This window comes from Gymnoscopelus microlampas, assembly GCF_963454915.1.
Source record: "Gymnoscopelus microlampas genome assembly, chromosome: 14".
In the NCBI taxonomy this organism is placed as follows: domain Eukaryota; kingdom Metazoa; phylum Chordata; class Actinopteri; order Myctophiformes; family Myctophidae; genus Gymnoscopelus; species Gymnoscopelus microlampas.
The window spans coordinates 30,982,076-31,007,942 of NC_139951.1; the positions used below are offsets into that span (position 1 = coordinate 30,982,076).

General features: G+C 42.5%; 2 protein-coding genes across 3 annotated transcripts in view; one reads left to right on the forward strand and one right to left on the reverse strand.

Annotated features, from left to right (window-relative positions):
• The first annotated feature begins 988 nt into the window (after window positions 1-988).
• Window positions 989-8,841, forward strand: snx11 (sorting nexin 11). The gene is made up of 7 exons (XM_084078031.1): window positions 989-1,093; window positions 2,679-2,736; window positions 2,883-2,969; window positions 4,773-4,873; window positions 5,132-5,227; window positions 6,273-6,500; window positions 6,930-8,841. Exons 2-7 carry the CDS (start codon window positions 2,713-2,715, stop codon window positions 8,476-8,478), a joined length of 2,085 nt encoding a protein of 694 aa, XP_083934157.1. The 5' UTR covers window positions 989-1,093; window positions 2,679-2,712; the 3' UTR covers window positions 8,479-8,841.
• skap1 (src kinase associated phosphoprotein 1) overlaps window positions 2,885-25,867 on the reverse strand; it is a 47,433-nt gene continuing 24,450 nt past the window's right edge. Inside the window, exons 10-13 of one of the 2 annotated variants that reach the window (XM_084078032.1) lie at window positions 23,205-23,258; window positions 22,703-22,812; window positions 10,883-10,985; window positions 2,885-5,186 (exon numbers count right to left, since the gene is read on the reverse strand). In XM_084078032.1, coding sequence (XP_083934158.1) covers window positions 10,893-10,985; window positions 22,703-22,812; window positions 23,205-23,258 — 257 coding nt within the window. In that variant the 3' untranslated portion in view covers window positions 2,885-5,186; window positions 10,883-10,892. Of the gene's footprint in view, window positions 5,187-8,977; window positions 10,534-10,882; window positions 10,986-22,702; window positions 22,813-23,204; window positions 23,259-25,867 lie in introns of those variants that run through there. The other variant, XM_084078033.1, reaches the window with a different exon arrangement.

The following is a 25,867-nucleotide window of genomic DNA, read 5'->3' on the forward strand; positions in this document are numbered from 1 at the left end:
GGGTTTTCTGAATGGGGGTATAGTTCACAATACAGGTGTGCTACCTCAGTGATCTTGGTTCTATAAAATAAGGCCGACAACACAAATGTCAGTTCTACCATCAAATCTATTATTGAAGAAATGTAGGATATTAAAGTTGGTAATTCTTCTCTATCTTCGTTTAGGCTTCATAAGGAACAATTTATACCTGTGTCATAGCAGCAACAACATACGAATGAATGATATAACCATTATAATAGACTTGGACACTTACCACTATTAGACTTCAGCTCAGATCTGCGTGAGTTAACGTATTCTATCAATAAATATAAATGTAAAATCTATCAGCATTGAATATATGATAGGCCTATACATCTATCACCAATTAATGAATATAAGGATATGAGGGGAAAATTACGTCAGAATTACATATTGTTTTATGTTGTTCATCTTGTATGTTCTGACAATCTGAGTCAAGAAGATGACATAGCACATGCCTGGTATGTTAGGGCATTGGTTCTCAAAGTGGGGTCCTTGGGGGGTTCCAGGGGGGGTCTATAGCAAAAGTAGTTAATGTAGAATCACGATAATTTTATCCATTTATATGTTGGCTATTCAAAAACAGCAGATCTACAAGCTCACAATGTGTCACTTCGTGCCGCGCTGAGAGCGTGTACATCTGCTATTTTTGTGATGTTTGTAAAAGCTTGAATGATTTTGCATCAACAAGGCCTTCTTGGCCAGCTGGCCTGGCATGTTTGCACATTCGACAGAGCAAGGGGGATTATTAAAATAATACTAGCTGCTACTGCTACTAATAATAATATTTTATTTTTTATTTTAATTTTATTTCAGTTTTATTATTTTTTACTCGCATTAAAGGAACATATTTTCACGGCGTATTTGGAGAAACTTCAAAACAGGTGCTTCAATATAGAGTCACATAATTCGACAGGTCACCGACTTCAGTGTAACACCGGAAACGGACGTGCCTTTTTGTATGACGTCACATCGTCCTGACTTGCAAAATGGCAGGAAAGTCTGGTGAATTTACAGACCGTTTGTTTACAACGATCGACCCTGTCTGGATACAGCAACCATCTGCTTTATGAAAGTAGGTCCACATTACACTGTTCTCCATCTGATGTTGCCTTTTTCGTATGTTTTCAATTATTTACACAGGTCAAAATAATCTGACCAGTAATAAGCCAGCTTGCTGTTTAGCCAAGCCAGGGTGTAGACTGGAGATATTCTAGCTTGACAACACGTTTTCTTTATTAATAAGATCTGTGTGAACTGTAGGCAGTGGTGGAAGACGTACTGACATGTACTTAAGTAAAAGTATTACCCCTATGTAGAAATACTCACGTTACGAGTAAAAGTCCGGTGTTCAAAATGTACTTGAGTAAAAGAGTACCAAAGTATTTGCATCAAAATATACTTAAAGTAACAGCTGTGAGCGATCGGCTATTTTCAAATAGCCAATATGGGTTGAAGTGGTTGTATGTTTTGTAATAACATTAAAAATCTTAAAAGTAACTATAACAAAGTGTTCAAATAATTGTAGTAGAGTAACAAGTAAGTATTGAACATTTGAAATAATCCAGTAAAGTAAAAAATACCTCAACTCTGTACTTAAGTACAGCATGAGTACATGTTCTAGTAGCCCCGAAACATATTGTCATGACTGTCATATCATGACAGTCATGGCATTGGCAGAACTTCAACCTGGTTTTGGCACTTTCTCCATTTACAACCCGTACATCTACATAAACGTTCAGATTTCAAGCGCTTACTCCACGGCCATGGATGTAACAATTGAAACGTGCGGGTCTAAGTACCCGTATCTAACGTATTGTAAAATAAAAAAGTATTATTATATAAAGCATTTTTTAATCCGATCGGTGGCCATTTTCTCCGAATTTTCAGCCTGTATAAATCGGCTTAATAGTCAAGCTATGTAACTTTGGCAAGTATTAAAACAGAAGCTTTATCATTGTTTTGTTTTCACCTGCGTGGGAGTTGCTCTATTTGTTGAAGGCAGTGTGGTTTAAAACCAAATACAAGCTAAACACTCATCCTTGGATTTATTAATATTTGTACTACTGTAGTGTATGATATACTCCTGTAAGTTAGTGTAGGACAATCGAATGTAGGCTACAGTACAAGTTGTACTAGTGCCAAGCTAAACTGATTCCTTTTTAAATAGAAGCCTGTAAAAGTTAAATGCTGCATGAGTGTGGTTATGTCATTGTCATTTGGGGGTTATCAAACATTTGTCACTCACAACCATTACATCATCTTGGTTACAATGAAGAACATTTGCTTTACAGACTGCCAAACACCACCGTCTACTCTAGATCTAACTGGGCTATAATACATTCTGCCTACTGGACCTCTTGGAACAAAACAGACAGACAGAAAAAGAAGGGTCTGCTTTGATATCCATTCTTTTTCATACAGCTCTTTAAAGCTCTTTTAACTTTGCACAGGAAATGGAATAGAAACACAGAAGGGGCTGAGCCAATATTAGGTTTTTTTAAGTGTTTATTTTATAGAAAAGGTCTACATTGAGTCAGTCACAGGCACAGCATTACATAATTAAAACAAGACAATTAAAACAAGAGTTTAAAAAAAAAAAAAAAAACAAGAGTTTTGATTGCAGGTCATTGCATTATTTCATTCTTATTGATTTGCAGATGTCTCCTGTCCAGCGCACCCGGCTTCGATAGGATGAACAAGAGTCACAAAGAAGATGTAAATATCTGCCATTCTCTGCCTTTTAGTGTATCGTCTGTAAATGCATGCTCACATACCCTACAGAGAAATTAATTTGTTAATTAGTTAAATTAGTTTATAGTTTGGTTTGTATGATTCAATAGGAAATTATTTTTCTCCTCTAGGAGTTTGTTGCCGTCCGGGTCCAAGACCCTCGGGTTCAGAATGAAGGTTCTTGGAATTCACATGTGGATTACAAGATATTTTTTCATGTAAGTAACACCTTTTCATTTCCTCATCAGACTTACAAAGATGTATTGTTTGCTTCAATGAATGAGTACACAGCTTTTAGTGGAATTGTGTTCCATTTGTTGCTAATCAAAGCCGCTGTAATTGGCTGGCTTGAGTTTTTGAATTTAAGTGGTCATTCATTTGGCATAAGATGAGTGTAAAAATATGTTTTCTGTGTCATAAAAAAAATGTTTCTTGAAGGGGCGTGACATCCTAGGCTGATTTTGTAGTTTGTCCTGCAGCATGCATGTTTTTATTCTGCTGTAGTTTTTAACCTAGACAGAATGCCAAATCAGTCTAGGGTTTCATCCACCTTTAAGGCTGCACTATTCTACATAGACTAGTCTAATTTACATTCATGGGACTCGATGAAGACACCAACAATTAAAGCTGCCGACACCAAGTGCATGTGAATGTTTTTTCAACAACCCACCTTTGGGTCCGTCCTGACCCTGTCTTTGTGGTTTCCTCTATGGCAGAGTTTGACTCGTTGTCTTCTGTAGTTGGGATCGCTGTGTCAGCAGCAGTACGGCTCATTGCCTACTAGACACTGTTTTGGTGTGAGTCATGAAATTAGTTAAGCACATGACCACATTTCATCGTTTTTGTTTTCATGTCGTTTCCATGGGACTTGCATGATGCAGGTTATGTGCTCCTGCTCAGTCCAATGAGCCGGTCAGTCAGTGATAAACAAAGGGTAAAGAGAGATGAGTGCCAACTGCCAACTCTTGAAATATTATGTCAGTTATCACTGAAGTGACGTCCAATTTGACCGCGCCGTTTGTTGGAAATCAGTTATTCTCAGCAACCGACAGTACAATTTGGCTTGATACAAGACACTCGTCTCTCTGAGAATGGAATCACAGAGTTAACATCAACTAGTTATACTTAAAGTGATCAAGACCATAAATCAGACAAGTCACAACGTTCTAAACTAAACTAGTCTAAACCAGTGGCTCTTGTGTTGTTATCTCAACGTAACCCTGTTTTGACCTTTGGAGAGCAAAGGCCATTCAGAACATGAATTTTCCCATTCTTCTCATGTTTGTCTCGCAGCTGCAATGTTTTTTTATTTATTTCACCTTGTCTAATATGTTGTTGTGTATTGCTTTGATTTACAACCTTCCTTCACTTTGTCCTTTCTCAAGCATAGTAAGCAGTTTCATTTATCAAATCTAAAGCATCACAAACCAATCAAAATTCTATGAAGATCCATCTCTGAGCACTACAGTTTCTGGCTTAGTCATGAAATAAAATATGTATTGATTTTGGTCTAAATAAAGATATCTAGTGCAGTGCATGTATTATTATTCTTCATCTACTGTATATCTCCATACCTATTGTGACTTTTTCCTCCCACCGTAACTGGGATGGATTCAGGTTCGTTGTTTGATTGTAATCCAGACAAATATGATGCTGAAACCCGCGTTTATCTGTCCCTGAATGGAATTTGTTCATCTACCCTACAATGTGATTCCTTCAACATGAGTGATTGATTATAGCTTCCCAAAAGGTTGCTTGTTGCACAACAATGTCTGGATGGTGTCACAGTTTGTTGTAGCAACTCTGCTTTGAGGGTGACAATTGTATGTATGGGTCATGGGTTTGGGTCATGCAGGTTGACCATGTGATACTTTCCAATGACCACGTTGGTCATAGAATGACAAATGTGTTTTAAAACACTGGAACAATTTCAAATTGTTGCTCTGCAATTTGGTTCTATATTCATAGGACATAGTATTCATCAGCAGTGACACAGTCTTTGCTCTTTCTTTTCCTCCCAGACCAACAGTAAAGCCTTCACGGCCAAGACGTCGTGCGTGCGTCGGCGCTACAGCGAGTTTGTCTGGCTCAAGAGGAAGCTGCAGAAGAATTCTGGCTTGGTGTAAGTTTGTAATTCTGCACAATATGAAGCGGTCGTTGACCCATGCTTAAGTGTTTGTTCTTTACTGAGATTAACCCTACAAGTGCTACAGAGATAGAACAGGGAAGTGAATGTAAACACAGACACACATCCGCATTAATGCCATCAACACACATTTCTGTACATTTAATGTTCATGGCAATTAACACGATGCATTATGCAACATGTATGTAACATTATGCATCTTTCATCTGTTTCGTACTGTATTATGTCATCTAGACCGGTCCCAGATCTGCCTGGCAAGTCGCTGTTCTCCTTCAGCAACGAGGACTTCCTGGAAAAGAGAAGGAAAGGTCTTCAAATCTTCCTGGACAAGTGAGTTCCTCCTCTACAACCATTATCACAGTCCACAATTTTTAATCTGCTATCAACATTGGTGTTGTTACCAGTTTTGGGAGGCGTTACTGTAAAACAAATACTTTTTGCGGTAACGTAACTAGTTACTCTTTCCAATTCGGTAACACTGTTACTGACATTTGAATGGCCGTTGTTACATTATGTGAAAATAGCAGACGACTTCAGAGCATTAACCCTTTATACTTATACTTGGTGCGCTCTTTTTACCTCTACACCAAACACCTGATCTACAAGTGTTCTGAGCTTGTAGATCAGCTATTTTTGGATGAATGTTCCCCCCAGAATTTGGATGCTGGGGTTCAAGTGGTTAAAGTTTATTATGATCTGTCCACTCTTATCCATCTACTATTTATTATGATTATTTACACTAACACTAGCTCCTTCTGTGACCGCCCCCTCTGCTCGCTGCAGCTTTAGGTCATTTGTGAGTGACTGGTGTTAACTAGGGCTGAGGGGGGTGATCGGCTCCTGAATTCTTACTTTTTTTCTGTATCTTATCAAAAAAGGAAAGTTAGTCCCGGTATGTCCCGGTATGCAACAGATGTCTGTAGTTCTGACTGATCTTGATTTCAAGGTATGTTGTTGAAGACATGATTACTATATCTATTAGTTTTCATCATAGCGAGCTACAATAGATGAGTTGTCATCTTGTGCCGCAGCAACCTGAAAATGTATACATTATATTGAAGCAAAAACAAAGTAACGCAATAGTACAGTAACTAGTAAAGTAACTAATTTACTTTTTGAAAGCTATTAACGATAACTAGTTACTAATTTAAAGTAACTTGCCCAACACTGGTTGTGATACATAAGTGTCCTGTTAGAGTCTTGTGACTCCTTCACGTGTGTGTGTGTGTGTGTGTGTGTGTGTGTGTGTGTGTGTGTGTGTGTGTGTGTGTGTGTGTGTGTGTGTGTGTGTGTGTGTGTGTGTGTGTGTGTGTGTGTGTGTGTGTGTCCTGAGTATTTTAATAAAAAAAGATATATTGTATTCACTTCCCCACAGAGTGCTGCACATGACAGTATGTCTGTCAGACAGCCAGCTCCACCTCTTCCTGCAGACCCAGCTGCCTGTGGGTCACATCCTGGACTGCGTGCAGGGCCACACCCCATACACGGTGACAGACGCCATCCTCACTTATGCCTCATCCAACCGGGGCTACGCTCAGGCTCAGGAGGACGATGACTCCGTCAAGGAGCCCAGTTTGACAGTTTCTTATGAGTCCATGGAGAGGTACGTCAAAGGGATGAAGAGACATGGAGCCTATACTAGTTACCTGTAGATTTTAGGGAGACTTGGGGAACAAGGAGCAGTTGTAACTGTTAACCAGCTCTCGGTTGGCATTGTTAAAATTTATGAAGTCCTCATCTGGAAGATCATATTTCAGAGTCAATTATTTTGTTAACCACTAGGCTTGGGGCTCAGTTTGTTTGAATTATTTCAATAAATGGTTAAAAATCTGATAGTAATCTATTTACAATTTACATTTACACTTTGAATTGAGTGGACCTCCAACTGCATATTATACTGCTTTTATAATGATTTTAATAGTTGTGCTGTGATTTGCATTGGAACCTTACATTCATTGGATCTAGCAGCTCCTTCCCAGTCTATAATGGCACGAGTTTAGTAAATATTCTGTTGTCTGTTTTCCTTCCACAGCCCAGCTCCTCATCTACCTAAAGAGACATCCAACCCTGAGTTACTCCCTTGCAGTGACCCTGACCCTGTCCACAGCGACGCCCTGTTGGAGATCCATGATGCAGACACAGTGGAGTTACAGTTCTGTCCCGCTGAGCTGTCCTCCCTGAAAGTCTTCCAGAAAGACAACCACCTAGAGGCTGTCGTGGAGAAACACAGCCCAGTATCTGTGACCTTTTTTGTGGGGGACAACCAGGAAAGCCCAGCCTCTGAGAGACTCATCCCAGTAGAACAGCGGGGCTGTCAAATACAGACTCCGGTTGAGGTGCACTCGCCTATGGGGACTGGCTTTGAGGTCAACTGCGAGGAGGAGTTGGAGAGCATGATTGAGGACTGTACAATAACAGAGAGTGATAGGATGCCAGACACAGGCAAAGAGACAGATTCCAGCATGAGTGTCCCTCATTTGGACTCCCAGGAAGAAGTTGGTCAAATAAATAGTCTTGGAGAAGCTGCTGTTAATAATGACAGTCAAGAGTCAGACATTCTAGAACATAATGTTAGCTCTACGGAACAGGGTCTAGAACATGTTAGCTTTGAGGATGGCAGCCATAACAAAAATGTTCATAAAACCATTGTCAGCTCTGAGGAGACGATTCAAGATCCATTTGTCGGCTCTATTGAACAGATTCTAGAAGGTCATATCATCCCTGCCGAACAGGTTGTTGAACATCTCACTGCTGAGGAGAAACTTGTAGAACACATCATCTCTGAGGTTGTTGTGCTAGAACATGCTAGCGGCTCTGACCAGGTGCCAGACGTCCATTGTCAAGAGGAAGCTTCGAGTAGAGACGGACTAACAGATCCAGGTGAAAAAGAGAGTTGCAAACTGGACTGTCCAATTAAGACACTAGTACTGAAGGCTGAGGCCACCCCCGAGCAAGAGCACAATGTGAACGCCGGTCAAGCGGTGGGAGGCGATGCTGCCAATGCCAGCCGAGAAACCGGTACTTCATCGGACCAAGCTCAACAGGAAGTTGATGCGTTTGATACTAGCGAGCAGGAAGACAACGACATAGACAACTGCTCATCTTCATCGTCCGATATTGGCGAAGTCAGTGAGGATGATGACGCTGACATTCACGACGAGGAAGAGACAACTTCGCAGAAGGCAAACGGCTTCAAGGAGGCTACTCCTGAAGAGAAAAGCCACTGCTCAGAGGCAGAGGTCTCCAACGAGGGCATTTTAGATTTACAAATGAATGGAGACACTGGGCAGAGAGAGCACAATTCAGAGGTGATTGATACCTGGGAGGAGGATTGTGAAATTGCATACACAACCACAGTCGGTAGCTTGCCTCAATCTCTGGAACCAGAGTGCTCTGGGTCTGTAGATGGCAAGGACTTTACCACAAGCAGTGACTTGGATATGATAGAGTGTGGCGCTTTGGCTGAATCAGCCAACAGTGAACTCACAGAGCAGGTTACCTTGTTGTCCTCGCTGTGTGTAGAGGAGAGCCACGATGGGGAAGCTGAATGTCAAACTACACTGTCAAGCGTGGAAGAGTAGAGCTCTCAGGGCTGCTGCACGCTCACTGAGCTTCAACAATGAATAGTGGGGTTGTCCTTTTACCCAAAGATACATTAGCTCATGTTCCCAGCTACACACGCACAGCACGTTTACGTTTTATTCCTAAAGTATATTCATTTTGAAAACTAGTTCTGGCTTGAAGTTCATCAGTCTGTAGTTTTAATAAATAGAGTAACCAGTCAAACACTAGTGTTTTACCAATTCGGACTCAAGTTGTCATCCTTTAAAATGGTGTATCATGTCATATTTCTTTTAACAAAAGTCTTCATACATAAGCACATATACATATCCAGCAGCACAAATCTTAACAATTGAACAGCAGAGGGCGCTCAAGTTCACAAACATGTATGTGTTCTATGAAGGATTTATATAGCCACAAAAAACTAAAAACTTCTAACCATACATGACATATGATAATGTAAGCCATTGCAACACATCTCTATTTATATGCAAATATAAATTCACTTTACCCAAGCTATGGCAGTTGGCTAAGCATTTTATTAATTTATAGTGAAGAACAGGGAAAACAATTCAAATTATTCAAATAATCAAAAATAGCCGATCTACAAGCATTGTGAGCTTGTAGATTGGTTATTTTCAGTATATCTGAATTTTGTTTTACATTTCTTTGAACTTTTCACCTATAATGACATGCCCAAAATATGAATAGATTATTAATCAATTCTTATGAACAGTTAATTGTTATTAACCATTACACTGCTCATGTTCAGGAAAAAAGAAATATAGCATGTTTTTAGAGGATAGGCAGTCAACATGAACAGCAGTTATCTTGACCTCAAACCATAGGTCAAGATTAAACCTTTTTCATTTCATTTAAACCTCAAGCTCTGCATGTTCAGCTAGCCAGACAATGATCTCTGAGATGAACGTCTTCATGCTCAAGCCTAAATTGTCTGTTCAAATCTCATCTCGGGTGTTTGACTCCGATATTGTGACATGCTAATTCTGCTGGTGTTTTTCCAATAGTTGAATGCACTGCTTTTAAAAGGGACACACAGTTTTATAGTTCCACTTCATACGGAACTGAGCCTTTAGACATTTCCTTTTTTTGTTGTTTTTATGGACAGCCTAGCAATTTAAACAGATTTGTTGTACGTAATTGTCTACTGAAAGTTTCATTATGCCTGACCAGTTAGTACACTGTCGAACATAACTGTAGAACCCCAACGCACTTATTCTGGGGTCTGATTTTTCTTTTCTGCATTTTAAATGGCCCACCTTTTGTTAAACATGGGAGTTGTTTTTAAAAGGAATTCTTTATAAAATAAATATTTAAAACGTAAACTTTGAGAGGAGAAAGGAAAGATATTATTTTCTAATGAGGATCTACAAGGGCAATGAGACAAACCCTGGAGACTACGTCATGCAGACTACACATCTGTTAAACATGGGTTTTAATTTAATTTCAAATAAATTGCTTTTCACAGCAGTCCTTTGCATGTGTTTTGTCTATTTCAGTACTTTTGAATTGCAGACACTTTGGCATTTCCCAATTCCCAACACACCTTTCTTGGAGCATGCTTGCTACCTAGTGGTTAGGAATGATTTGAAAAACACTGAATTTCATTTGAGAAACTCTTGTCAACAGCAGTGAATGTTATTGCACTCATCATGTTACATGAGACAATATATGTAATTTGAAACGTTTTTCACATTGTACACAGCAGTTTATTAGATCTGTGCCAGCGATGAAACTACAGCTGCATTAACTGAACATTTGCTGTACACTTTCGCTGTAACACATTATTTTATATATTATGACACTTCATTTAATTTACATATTAATGTATGCATTGTTGTTAGGTGACATGAACTAATAACCAAAACGAATTCACTCGCTGAAAATAAATTATTGAAAAATAATTTTGGTGAGCAACACAGTTGTACGACAAGTGTAGTATAGTTTATAAGATACACAATCTTAGTGAGTCTTTTTTTTCTCAGCCTACAAAAGATCTGACAAGTCTGTTCTCTTATCAGCGTTAAAGTCCAGGGCAGATGTGTCTCTGGCAACTGTGGGAAAAAAAACAGGAGCACGCTATCAGGGAAAACCTGCATAAATAATTCAGTATTCATTCAAGGCCGTGCCTATCTAACCGTATTAGGGAATCATTTTCTTAAATAGGACAACTGACGCTGTAATCATGCTTTTGTTACACATATTCATTCTCGAGCGTCGCCAATTCCACCGTTTTGGATGGCTTTTTGCAGTACTTCTTCCAGCCACCAGATGCCATAAATGGCAGGTCAACGGCTGAATATACCTCAATGGCAATCTGGATGAGCACCAGGGGGACCGTTTCTGTGTATTAGGGCCACGGTAATGGTCCATAATGGTGATGATAAGAGAGTGCCTGGGTACCTGTTGGAGCTCAGAGGATGTAGGCGGGGTGGAGGAAGTCCTTGGGGACGATCCCCACGGTGCCGTTGATCTCGCCGACCCACCAGCCGTGGATGTTGTACTCCTGAAAAACCCAAGATGAACAAAGGAAGAACAGTAACTCCTAATGCTGAATTTACACAACAAATGAATGGCTGAAGGAGGCTCTGGCATCCGTGGTTTGATTAGTTATTATATAAGTAATTAAAAGCACTGCCAAGGCAATGATTTTTTTTTAAAACAACCGCAGGTAGAAAACAAAACGCAGGGCTACAAAAAACTACTAAATGCAAAGAGAAAGAAAAAAAGTCAAGGTCACGTGATGAAAATGAGCAACAGAATTAAAATGGAACAGTTGAGATAAAATAAACGTATCGAGTGACAAGTAATTTAAATAAAATGAAAAAATGCTCTGATACAGAGGGTGAGAAGAGTTAGACGTCAAATCTACAAATTCAGCATACAACAAAATGTATTCTTTCATTACCATTATTGCTTATATAAATGTTAGCTTAATAAATTATATATAGAATTACCATCAGGATAAAAGAGATTGGGTAGTATTGGGGAAATTAAAAACTGTCCTGGTACAAACCTATTCAAAGTAATAGAAATGATGCTAGTCTGACCGTGTCACCAGCTATATTCTGTAGTCTGAGTAATGTGAAAATAGGGTCCCTTTAAATAGGTAAAATGCATGATTAAATCATAGTCAAACACACATTATTACCATAATGGTAATGTGTGAGATAAAACTACTGCCTACAGTTTAACCTCCAGCAACTGGAAAAACTAAATCACGCTGCCTATGAGCTTTCACAGAGCAGCTTGGACTAGGAGTTACAGTGGGGCCAGTCACGGAAACCATCGGCTACCGTCGCATTCGTATGCAGATATCTGTTTGAAGTACATCACAGTGGGGCAAAGGTGAAGGTACAGTTATTTTGTATTGTACTGAACATGAGGTCCAGAGTCAAAAGGATGGGATTGTCTGCTGAAGCGAAAGCCATCTGAACGACAAGTTTACCCTACCAAGTGGAAGTTTAATTTTCCTTAACTGGATATTTCCATGTGCGAACCAGGACAGATGTTCAAATATATCCTTTTCGGTCCATGTGTAAATAAGAAAATGTTATATATGTTAAATATTATAAAAATCTACATTTAAACTGAATATAGTTCAAATGTAGATCTGAATTCGTTTTTTTTTCTTTTTTAAGTTGATGATTCCATTCAGTGAATATGATCACAAATCTGTACAGGTGTTTATGAATCTTTTCATAGGAGAATATGACTTGACAGCCCAACTCACCATTACACTTATATATACACTGTATAATGGACAATAAAAACATATTTTCTTCCCCCCATGGTTTGCAAAAAAATAAATAATCTGACAACACAATGTCACAAATTCCTTGACTTTTCCATACAACTGTTCCGCGACAACGCAAACCCCATTATAAAAGACTATAGTGCCACACATATTCAATTGTTTCCACTGTGCCCGGGTTCATTCAAGCGCTCTGTGCATTTATGTGATTGACTTACATCAGCCACCACATGATAATTTGATCACAACAGTTGGTCTCTAACTACCAGATCAATATTTGGCCAGCGACCAGGGGGGCGAGTTCCAGCTGAGCAGACGAGCGGAGGCACCTGCCCACAGTCACAGTTTCCCACCCTGATGGAGGGGAGGAGGCCGACCACTCGTCTCGACTCGGCTGCACGGCAGATTAAGAATGGGTGTGTGGACGCTTCATCTCGGCTCTGAGGAGGAGGAGGAGGAGGAGATCAAGCCAACGGCTGCTCGACTAGTGCACGTGTTTGCGTGCGTGTGCAGTGTGCACTGCACACACATACATACAGTGCACACAAACAAGCACGTGGACATGTGCAGTGGGGATGCACAAATGTACACACATAACACAAAGCCCTCTTAAAAAGCACTGGTATAATAGTTTATTTGAGCGGAAAATGTGATTTGGAAATTAAATTCCGTAATGAGCGCAGATGACAAGTTGAAAGTAGTGTGTAATCTTTTATTGAAGAGCGCCAGCTGGGACTAGATGTTCTGATTAAAAGCAGAGCTAACTTCATGTATCAAAGACTGCTTGTCTCCCTCTGTCGACTGGCTACAAGCAACACGCCGACACATACCAACAATTTCAGGCCTATACCCAGAAAAATAGGGAGTGTTACTTTAGCTCCAGGGGTCATCGCCATGATGACTTGCAGTGGACATTTCTGTGAAAAGGATATTTTTGCCATGGACATACAAATGAGCGGACAATTATGTTACCAGAAACACAAAGAGCCAGCCCTAAATGTATACTAGCGCAGTGGTTCTCAAAGCGAGTTGAGAGGGACCTACTTCTGGGTTCTTTGAAGGTGGTCCAAATGGACCAATACAGGTCTGTAACTCTGAGAGTGTACAAATGGAACCAAAAGAGTTATGGGGGTCCTTGAAAAGTCTAAAAAGTCTGTACCAGTGGACTCCTAATGTGGCATGCATAGTGTCATAGTAAATCAGTGTCATACATATTCTGAAGAAAACCTGGAGACTGACATTCAGTAATAGGGTCTTATGATCAAAATAAGAACATTATAATGTTATGTAAAAACAGAGTCTAATATTTGCCACGGACACATTTGTCCGTGTATGGACAAATTGATGACCCCTGTTAAATTAGCTCTGAACGTGTGTACACAAAGTGAATTGTAGTGGTCCAGTTTCTAATAAGGCCTGTGTAATTTGTTCCTGATTGTTTTACAAACACATTGGCGCACACTGACTCACCACATATACGCATATAGTAGTGTTTATATAGCCTGTAAGTGACTCACTTCAGCTTTCATAATGCATGTATATACAATATACTGTATATTGTTAGCAGGCAAAAACCTCTAATCTTCATATTCAAACTTTTTACGTTTTTTCTTAAATTAATGCCCTACGACGTGATCACACTACAACGTCACACAAAAGCATCAAAAGTAGCAGATCTCCAAGCCCGAAACGTGGCACAAAGCTACTTGTGGCCATTTCTTCATTTGAATCCTGAAAAGTAACAGTTTTGGACATAATTATGAGGTTTCCACCCGACAGAGACACACACACACACACACACACACACACACACACACACACACACACAGTTGTGACGGATGGCATGTCGTCAGTGGATATTCCTGTCATCCAGACCTCTGACACCCCTCTCCTGCCAGAGGAATGAGAGGCAGGCCTGCTGTGTTAATGAGTGCTCCTCTGGACGGCCAGGATGGATGGGCCAGTCAGAGAGAGATGGTCCGCCACACTCAAGTGTTCTTAGAGCACGTAGAGTTATACGACTTATACCATGATAAGCAGCTCATCCATCCAGGCCCGTGAGACCGCCACGTACATTATCGTACGCTCTGTCCCACGAAAGCTTGACTGACAAATAAGTCTCTCGCACTATATATATATATATATATATATATATATATATATATATATATATATATACTGTATATTTGCCAACCTTCTGCATATATATTATACTGTACATACATATGTTGTGACTGACTGACTGTGTGACTCAGTTGTTGTTGTCCTAGTAGACTTGTCCTGTTCTTTTCTCTCGTCTCTTTCTTTTCTCTTTATGCGGACTGCGCCCTGGCCAGTGTAATAACTGGATGGGGGGCGCACTACAAATATATATATATATATATACTGTATGTATATATATACACACACACACACACACATACACACTCTGTATATTTATATATACACTCATGATGGAGTTGGAATGTAACTTTAACGGTGGGAAAGCACTAGTCTGTATTGGCACTGAGCACCCTGTGGTCCCGCAAAGGAACGAGCCCTATAGTGGAAAAAATTCTGGCTCCCGTACTCAGTGGAGAGGACGTGTAAAGCAGAGGAAGAAGTGAGAGACAGACGGACGGGTGGGGGGGTCGGATGGGTGGTGGGGGGGTTAGGCATCAGAGAGAGAGAGTGAAACAGTTTTTCTCTCCCTTGGGGGCGTCGCAGCACTATTCCACCAACCACGCACTGACAGAGAGTTTTATTTATCTCCGTGGCCCATCTGTGCAGTCGGTCTCAAATTCTCCCCGAGAAAGGTCTTTGGGATTATCAGCACCGCCATTTTAATACAACTGCTACATCACGGGAGTGGGGCGCCAATGGCGGTGGAAGTCTGTCAGGCGTGCCGACGAGTCCATCTCCCTCGCACTTGAAGCCGGGTTCACCCAGAGTACACCTGCTGTAATAGGCACATTCAAAGCGCCACAGAGAGTAAATTATTCAAATGACAAAAACTATGCTTCTAAAGTCTACTGTGTCCTTCTTAGTGTTTGTCTGTTGTTGTCTCTCTTTCTAGTTTCCAGGCCGGTTCTGCTGTGACCTCCTTCATCTTAGGATGTGGGGGAATTCTAAGGTGAAAGACAAGACAGTTGGCAGAGTTGGCCACATGAATGAAGACAACCCCATGAACAGGAAGAGGAGGCCACAGACAGAGATCTCACACTGTAAGGAGGCTCTCTGGGGTTCCCAAACCAAGTGTCCCTCAGCGGCAGGCCGGGCTCTGGTCAATGTCCGGCTGTAATATCATTAACGACTTGGACCAGGATGCATGCAGCGCTCTGTGTCTGCACGCCTAATTTGTGGGAAGCAACACGTATGTGACAGCGGAGAGAGTGCGTCTGGAGTGGCCTGGCCTGAACACGGATCAAATCACTGCTCGGTGCTCGCATTCCAACCCCAGCTGAGAGGATGGCGGGCGGGCTGGGGGGGGGGGGGGGGGGGTGGCGGGTTGGGGGGGGGGAGAACAGCGCCACGCGGTGGCGGCTGGAGAGCATCGACTCTGTGACCTCCCGGTGACTCCTCCGTCGAGAGCGGGTGGGGGGTGGGGGGCGAGCGTGGGCGGGGCCGTCATCGGGAGCACGTTGCCATGGCAACACCTGCAGTGTACCGGCGCGATCGTTTATTTACCACTCAGGGGGCTGGCTAATGGTGGCGCTCTGATGGGACCCATCGCTCATGTTCCACGCCGCAGCACGGATTGACAGCCAACCGTGCCTGGAGAGGGTTGGCCGAGCCCGGCCGCTGTGAGAGACAAGGACTGACACAGGCGGACAGGAGAGACCACTTTTGCGTCATGCCAGGACAAAGACAGACCGTCTCTCTCAATTTGAGATTCTGGGTATATTTCCCCATTTTTTGCTTCGTCTTATTCTGAAAACACCCACACCAAAAATCCTGACCCCCACAGGTCCATTTTTACACTCTCAGAATTAAATCAACACTCAGCACTTTACTGCGCACACCGACGCAAAAAGACACCTACAGCACTCTTGTGCACATATGTATTATTACACTTAAACACACACACACAGACGTGCGCGCGCACGTGCAATCCACAGATACGCATGCACGCATGCATGCATGCATGCTCCCAAATGCATACAAACCAGGGGGAGTGCTAATAAGCCTGACACATGAGGCATCTTTCCTCGGCCACCAGCTGACTGAGGCAGGCCTTGGGCGTGATGAAGAGCAGGAAGTCTCTCATTGCCCTGCCGCTGAACCCACCGCCTGGGTGTTACAATCTCCCCCTCCCTCCCTCCTGCCCTCCCTTCCTCTCCCCTCCAACCGCCCCCTCATCTCTTCCTATCTCTCCCTTTCTTCTTCCGTCTCTCCTCCAACGCCCTCTCCTCGTTCTTCCTCTCTGTCTCTCTGTCTCCCTCTCTCTATCTCTCTCTCTCTCTCGCTCTCTGACTCTTTCTCTCTTTCTCTTGCATAAAGTCATCAGACACACTGCAGCTCTGCAGTTCTCCCATCCACTACTCGGCCTAACAAAGAAACATGGACACCTCTGCTTGGCCGGACCCCCTGATCGGTTTAACCCTCAATCAGGTTATAGGGAATCCTGCTCTCTGTCCACACACACACGCACGCTCACACACACACACACACACACACGCACACGCACACACACGTTTTCAACTGCTCTGCAAATGTCTTGATAATAAACCGTAAACTGCTGGTAAAATTACCTATTTGATGAGGGTACACCGCTGTAACCCCCCCCCCCCCCCAAAAAAAGAGAAGAAACCCCCCACCCCACCCCCAACCTATCCATTTAGAGATATGAATGATAATTCTGCACAATCAGAGAATGAAATGGCTACTTAGTGTCCGTTCTTTCCTGAGCGGGCTTTTAATTAAATCAGAGAATTGGCTTCAAAGTGGAAACATGACGGAGCATGAGAACGTCTGAAAATATCTCAGGGACGATGAGATTTAATAAAAAGGAAAACCTACTCGCTCCTTTGTAATGGCCGCCTGGGATTACGGATGACTCCTTAACTTAATAGCAATTTAAAGTGGATTTGTGTATGCTGCTGAGTGTCTGTAATGATGGCTGTTTACGCCACCCCTCGTTTATAATAATTAAGCAGAATGGATCGGGGGGGGGGGGGGGGGGTGCTACGCGGGCACGGTTCTGGACTATTGGCTGGGGCTGAATAATGACCTACTGTAGTTGACCGGGGGATGACCGCTGCCTCCTGCATGACCCTGCACCCCAGACTCCCCCCCCCCCCTCTACTTTGGGTGGTAAATAGGATGTCTTGCCTGTCTATAGCGTCTTGGTGTCTATGGCCACAATAGCAGCCAGGGGTCTTTAAATGGCTGTGTGTGTGACAGAGAAAAGCAGAAAGAGAGGAGAGACTGAGTTCACACAAAGGGATAAAGGGACCCCCACCCCCTTTTGTCTTGACTTGACTTTTCCATCTGATTGTTTTCCCACTTTCTCTTTTCTTGGCCTGCATTCAGGCGGTATGACCTGTGGCCACATTGGGCTGTCATGGATTGAAGCCGTTATGACCCTAAAGCCTGAGTTATACTTAGTTGCGCGCAGGTGTCGCGCGCCGAAAATCAGATCTACAAGCTTATAACACGTATCGGTGCGACGCGTTGTGAGCTTGTAGATCAGCTAGTTTCGCTGTGCGACACCCGCGCGCAACTAAGTATGAATCAGGCTTAATGGGAGATCGTCACAGGTTCCTTATCCAGAGACTACTAGTGGTCCCTCGGATATGTCAGGAGCTTGATTTCCTGATCATATGTTTCTTGTATTATTAATATTTGACGGTTTCAAGACGGACTAAATCATATTTGAAATGTTCATGCTTTCCACAACACTGAATGTCGATCGTGTGCAAGTCCTTGTTGATTTAGAGAGAAACATCATAAATCAACCTTTGGCGTGTGTGGGCTGTCATCTGTTAAACACCTCCTGTTATATTCAACAGACACTGCCAGCTACTGCCACAAGGTGTCAGCGGTGTCCATGTTCTCCTTGCCTCTAATGAGCCATTTCTGCCACTTTAAAGGGGGCTGGAACTGAACTGAACACACAGATATTACGTGACTGTCTACTTTAGGAAGCTCATGGGATTGGCTAACCCGTCTCCCCCTCTCTGTGTTTTGGTTGGACAGCGAGGACGGAGGGTTGGAGAGCAGAGAGCAGGGAGATGGAGGGAGAGAGCGAGGGAGAGGTGGCAGCACTCCTTGCCAGAGTTTAAAGGACCCTGGATGGGTTTGTGTCATAAATCTCTCCCCACTCCATCCTGCAGTTCCCCATGAGTGCATATGGGAATTCAGGAATGTGACAGCTGACCTGTAGAGCCCATGTATTTTGATTCCGGCTACATAAATTAGAAAGCAGGAATGCAGGACAACCTTATGGATTATTGAGGGCCATGCCTAGGACAGAATACAAGCATTACATATGTCAACGATAGCGCTGTCATCCTGATATCTTGTCATGGGTCAATTTTGCAATGTTACAACACCATTGTTAATTCTACACAATTTATCCATGGCAAGTTACGTGCTATGTTTGTAATTTAGATCACCATAAAGCAGCGAGAAGCAGTGAAACATCCAAACATTAGGATCAAGTAAAAAAAATCAGAGTATGCCATGTCGCAAAAAAAGAAAAGCGGAGCTTGGTCGTATTTGTCATTACACGCTAAAATGTCAGTGTAAAGCCATAATGTGCATTAGAAAAATGCAAGCTCTCAGAAATGAAATGCCAGAGCGAAAACACAAGATGGATTTGGCTGTGTGCTTCCAGCCCATGTATCAGAGCGCTGAACAGTACCAGCGAGCTCTCTGGAAGGCGAGTTCAGCATCGGTGCAAGCAGCAGCAGAGGCGTGCTATGAGATTAATTCTCTAGAACTAATGGGATTCATATGAGTTGTGGGGTTCCTAATTTATTTACTTTGTCAGTTGGATGCATGTGCGTCCATACACAGCCACAAACAAGTGTACACACACACACACACGTGCATGCACACATGCTTGAGTGTGCACGCTCTCACACACACACACACACACACACACACACACACACACACACACACACACACACACACACACACACACACACACACACACACACACACACACACACACACACACAAACTCTCAGAAAAATAACACACAAATACAGTAAAAATGCCCCCACTTTACAGTAAGTGAGAGATCAATAATGATTGATGGAGGTCTTTTATACAATCGGCATGTTCTACTCAGTTCACAGCCATACGACACCACGCCTGTGGCTATCCCATTCTGCACTTCAGCAGTCAATCACATCCCAGCTTTAAAAATAACAGTTTGTTAGCACCATTGATTTAACACTTAGAGCATGTCCTTATTACCTTGTAATTATGGTCAGTGTTGACATAACAGCACAGACAACCAGCCCTCCCCCAGTAGGAGAATTTATGGGCCCTAGTTTTATTACAGCCATTTCATGTGTCCGGGTCCCCAGTTAAGAGACGGACTTGAGCTCCAGCCAAGGGCCCGTATTTCACTCATGGAGGTCAGGGTTCTCAGGAATCCCCCGTAAAGCTGAGTGTTAGTGGCCCTTCCATGTACACACAGCAGGGAAACCCTCCCCGAGGGCTCATTAAAATAAACAGCCGATTATGGCCTATAATACTAATAATGCCACTCACAACGTAAATGTGAAAACATTAGGACGCAGAATGGGACACGGGCGGAGTTGCGGTGTCATACTAAACCAAGCATTCAGGAGGACGTCCGGTGATCACCTCTAAATAATTTACGGCCGGGCCTCTCTTTAAATCCTTTCAGAGATAGTTACGTCGGATTTATGCTTACTTGCGTGCCGGTGTCGTGCACTGAAAATGTCTGGTCGCGCTGCGATGCCTTGTGAGCTTGTAGATCGACTATTTTCGGTGAGCGACACCTTGTTCAGTGAAGTACATCAAGCCCTTTAGAATGCTCTGTCGCAGTCTGTCACTCTGTTATGACTCCGCCATACGGTTGTACAAAACAAGAGTAATCTGTGTCATTACGATGGTGAAACGCTACAGCTATGCAGCACGCCCAACCTGGAGTTGGGTGCGCTTTTAAAGTCACCGGCAAGGCAGTTATCTGATCCTTACAGTGAAAGGTAATACATAACAGGGCAGAGTCTTGGCTGTTTGGGCTGAATTTGTAGCCAACATCTCCACAGAGGCGAGTCTCCTTTGTTCCCTTAAGTATTGTGCCTTTATCATGCTTATATGAAAAATTGTTTTGACGTTTCCCCCCCTATCAAACGGCACACACAGACACAGAATAGTGGCATCTCATTAATTTGACATTGAAGAGCTCAATTAAAACACTATCATCTGTGCAGAGCATATTTCACCTGTTCCTGTCGTACGCTCGCCACTTCAAATAAAAGGATTTGTTCAGTCCGTAAAAGCTGCAAATTGTTTGCCCGTGTTTTGGACATTGAAATATAATTCAACTGGCAATTATTTCATTTACTAGTATAGGTGTATATTTCTTGTCAATGTGGACTGGATTATTGGTAGTTCGAGATATCGGATTGACCGATATATTGGGCCAATATTAGCATTTTGTACCATATTGGGATTGGCGGCTGAGGATGCCAATATGGCAGATTTCTTTTTAGGTTTCTTTTCTAATTTGTGAAGGTTTTTTGTTTCAAAATAGATAAGTATGCACATTGTTGATGAATATGTGAATTATCCAGAGTAATTAAAAAACATTTCACATTATTTTTTAATGTATAACAAAAATATATTTCAATCACTAGTCAGTGAGTGTACTTAAAGTGTTTAAAATTGAATGTAAACAATAAACATGCCAGGCTAGAATGAAAGGCACGTGCACAGCAGACAGTGGCAGTCAGATGCCTTTTAGCGTATAGAGTTTTCTACATTAATTATGGATATCAGAATTTTTGAGAGAGAGAAAAAACTCGGTTCGACCTTCCTGTTCTGCAAAATATCGGAATCGGTATCGGCCTTGACAAATCCATATGGGACAAACTCTAGACTGGATTCCTGGATTATCTACTGTACAGGAAACTCAGTTAAGTAATATATCCTTTTGTCCTGTGGTGTTTGATTGTATGTTTATTTATTTATTCTTTTTTTTTTCTTTATCTACCATTATGAAGCCAAAGACAATTGTCCATGTGAGGACAATGATGTTTCCATTCTGCAAGTCTGTAAGTGAGAGCAACAAAATGTTGCCATTTATTTAACTATTAACCAAGAATTATAAAGGGATTTAAAATTCAGTGGCTCAAGTTCAAGTTTATGTCTAAACCTGAATTGTTTCAACAAATGCATTAACCATTCAGTCCTTTTGAGGATAAGAGTAGTCTGAAATGCCAATATGCGTACTTAACAATTACTCTTAGCTATACAATCTATTCAAAAACAGAAAAGGGAATACAAACATTACTGGAATTTATCGCCACTGCCCATCAAATACAACACAGGATAATTCGATTGCTAACCGGCCAATAGCAACAAGTCCCACGGCATAGCAAAAGTGCCCAAATTACAATGCATTGATTTCCAGTAGGATGGCTTTTCAGCAGCAGATACTCTGCATGTAGCTACAAGATGGCCATAAAACACAGCGAAATAGATTGAGAGAGAAAAGAGCTGAGATGCAGGATGGCTTCACCTGCGGTTTATGTCAAACAGAAGAGGAGGGCCTCGCATGGCTGCTCACTCAATTAACCCCTGTGATATAGGCTCAGTAATGAACAACGGCCCCATTACCCAGCGTCTGAAAGGCACTTCACCCTAGTGGCAGGGGGGGAATAGACAATGCCACTGCTGTCGCCTCACCACTGCATCGAGGTACCACAGAAATGTAGATGTTGGGGACATCAGCATGTTCTTGAAGTGAAGTGAGCAAATGGCAATTATTGGAGTTAATGATCGCTGTCGTCGTTGTTTAACCTTTATTTTATCAGAGGCTAAATAACCCGGAACATTTTACGTATTTACTTGGTGCTTCTTAACTCTTAACGTAATTAATGTACTTATTTGGGGGAGGAGGTGCTGAGGAACTTACAAAAAATACGGGGTGGGGGGAGGGGGACAGGAATTGACCCTACAAAGCCCAAGTCCAGTAACAACGAAAAAACAATTAACTGATAAATGGGTTTAAAAGTGTTTCAACTGGTCAGGCAAATGAGATATCGGCATATAAGTGATATTACACTAATTGTATATCTGTTCTTGAGGTAATTGTTTATCCCCCAAAATCACAAAGGCTAATTTGACCTTTGGGATACACAAATAAGTCGGTGTGTCTAAAAATGTAGTTAACTGCACTTTGGCTTTGCATAGGGCAGCATAATTGAAGTGAGGGTGTGGTATGATATATGAGCAAAATGACACAGTCAACAGGAATTGTATGTGGCTGTTGATGCACTGACCTTGCTGAGGATGTAGATGAGTTCACCTCGATGGAAGGACAGCTCATCTGGCTCGTCTGCATCACAGTCCCACAAGCCCTGGTAGTAGTTGGCGTAATCCGACGATGAGGCTGAGAGGAAGTACACAGCATGCCATGAAGAAAAAAACACAACCTCATCCCGCCACAGGATCTTTTTAGACCATTGGTTCTCAAAGTGGGGTCCCTGGTACACCCCCCCCCCCCCCAAGGACCACTGGAGAATTAGTTAACATAGTGTCACAATAATGTTAACCACTTTGACCACATATTATACTTGGCTATTCAAAAATAGCAGATGTAAAAGCTCATAGCGCTTGAAGATCTGCTATTTAACCATTTAAATCCCTGGCACAAAATACAACCCACTTACACAGTAGCTGAAAAATTGGACCCTTTTTCATTAACATGTGAACTTGTTGAAGGAAAAGAGTTGCTGAGGAAGAAAGGTGATAGAGAGAGTAGAATTGGAGTGGCCCTCTGACCTGATTTGGAGCTCTTCTCGCGGCTCTCCTCCACCACATCTGGAAAATCGTCCTCTGAAGATAAACAAACAAACAAAAATGACTATACTTGTGAGGACATCAACATTTTGTACGGCAATTTTACATGCTTAATGCTAACTGTAAAGCCTGAGTTATACTTAGTTAAACACCGGTGTCACAACGTTGTAGATCAGCTATTTTTGATTTGCGACACCGTCACACAACTAAGTATAATAAACAATGTCTATTTCTCAAATGAAACTATACTTGTGGGGACATTTTGCTCTCACAAGTATAGTCTTGCACACGCGCACGCACGCACGCACGCACGCACCCCAAAGTCAAGTAAAAAAAAAGATACCATGAGGTTCAGAACTAGTGTTTACAGTTTTTGTAGGAGGAGTATCAACCCCGCCCTCCCGTGACAAGATCATTTAATTCGTGCAGTTTCAGGTCCAAGGCTGAGAGAAAGTGCTCCCTGTGTTTAGGGGCTGGTGGAGGTAGATGTGTCATTGATTGTGGGGGCGTGGTACCTGGCGGTCGGCGAGGTGACACAGTGATATCCCTGCTCTCTCTCGTCTCCCACGACCATCCTTTACACTGTCAGGCTGACAGCCACGCCAGCACCACCCAGCAACCCTATCCACCCTCCACAACAACCTGCCCCTCTGCTTCCAGGAACCAGCAGGCAGGAAGCACACATGAACGGGCACACTCACATTCACTTTCACACACAAGGACATATGCCTCGCTGTGTACACATGCACATATTTTACACATGGACACTAATCTGGATGTGTATAAGGGTATGCTTGCAAGCGTTCTGGCTCTGTCTGTCTGTCTCTCTCTCTCTCCATCTCTCTCATGCGCGCGCACGCACACGCGCACGCACGCACGCACGCACGCACGCACACACACACACACACACACACACACACACACACACACACACACACACACACACACACACACACACACACACACACACACACACACACACACACACACACACACATCAAACACAATTATTCAGGGACATTTAAAATGCAAGGAAGAGAATTATAAATCCATTCATTATGCATAACATGACTTTCGTAAAATTGCCGCACATTGCCATTCAAGTTCCAGGGTTACGAATAAAATAAAATAAATAAAGATACAGTAATCTTGTTTGCAAAGAGTCCAAACATTTGTTTAGCGGTGTTCAAGTGCTGTAGAGAGGGGCATCCTTCAGCGAGGCCACTGGTATGGGCCACTGGTTTCTATATCAATGTGATTTAATTTTCCACTCGATAAAATCAGTCAGCAGCACCAGTGTCAATACCACCGTCCTTCTGTATTCTCTCCACGACGCAGCCTGTTCAGCAACATGGACGCAGCACAGCACCTGGAACATTACCATCTTGGTGTGTACGTAAAATAATATTTGACAAAGAGACCAGTACATATTTGCCATGTTAAATAAAATGAACGAATGATCATACGCAAACTATCCTAATTACGAAGCCTCTATGTATTATACAGTACATTATGATGTTGCATGTACGGTATCTTTTTTAATTATTGTTAACACAGTCTGGTGGAGCATGTCACACTAACACTTTGGTCACACCTCCCTTGACCACTTAAACCCTATCTATGTAAATGGCCAGTGTGCCCCAGGGATCTATACTAGGTCCCCCCTACTTTTATCCCTCTGTAAATCTCTTTGTTGAAATAGCGAATCTACAACCTCATGCGCGTTGCAACACGCAGTTCGCAGATCTATTATTTTCACTGAATGTTTGCCCCAGATAAGGGTCACTAGTATTCATGTGGTAAATTTGAAATGTTCTGCCTTTTTCCTGCTATTTCTTCTCTTCTTGGTCCATTCTGAAAACAACTGTAAAAGCCTGACGATCAAGCAGTGTTCACTCACTGTCCTGTAGAGAAGTGGTAAGTGACCATAGAGCGAGGCAGAGTGATTGATAAGTGAAGGGGGTGAGAAAGTGAACGAAAGAGCCTGTCATTTGATATGCCATCTGTGGTCAGGGTCTGTACCCCTTCCCAGATGGCTTTGTACGCCGGCATGACAGTCCCAAGACTGATCTCCCTCTCGCCAACGATTTTGGCAAAGGTAATGCATCCACTGGACGAAACCGAATCTTGATGTATCTTTTTTAATAGAAAGGGTGATGGACGATGGCTGTGAAAGGATCGGATCGCCCCTTTTGTCCTTCCCAGGGCCCTGTAGCCACCTGACACGTGGAACTGTACTCGTTTTCCATAGGGGGTTGGGCGGATTTGGATAAAGACTATTCTCTCTGTTTTTGCGATTTTCCTTCCTCAGACTCCAGCATCAGTAAAACCGTGCAGCTGAATAGGATCTGGACCAAATTTGTACCTCCAGAGATTTGATTTTCACTTCCTGGAACTACATTTTGGTTGCTAGGCAATAGTAAAACTCTGCTTACTGGCTGGAATTGTATTTGTTGCCTGGCAACATTAGCTAATTGAACGTTCCATCAGAGAGCGTTCAGAAACGACTGGGATCTTGCTGATTTCAACAACATAACTCTTTCCAGACAGATGCCTCTGTCCACAGTAATGATGAAGGTTAGGAAAAGGGAGCAAGGCAGGCTGATCTCCAGTATTCGCACGCTGAAACTTCCCCTCTGAGCCTT

Coding starts and splice junctions, on each gene's coding strand:
- snx11 (XM_084078031.1), top strand. CDS start 2,713: ATGAACAAGAGTCACAAAGAAGAT. Junction 5,228..6,272: donor CTTCAAATCTTCCTGGACAA/GTGAGTTCCTCC, acceptor ACTTCCCCACAG/AGTGCTGCACATGACAGTAT. Junction 6,501..6,929: donor TCTTATGAGTCCATGGAGAG/GTACGTCAAAGG, acceptor TTCCTTCCACAG/CCCAGCTCCTCATCTACCTA.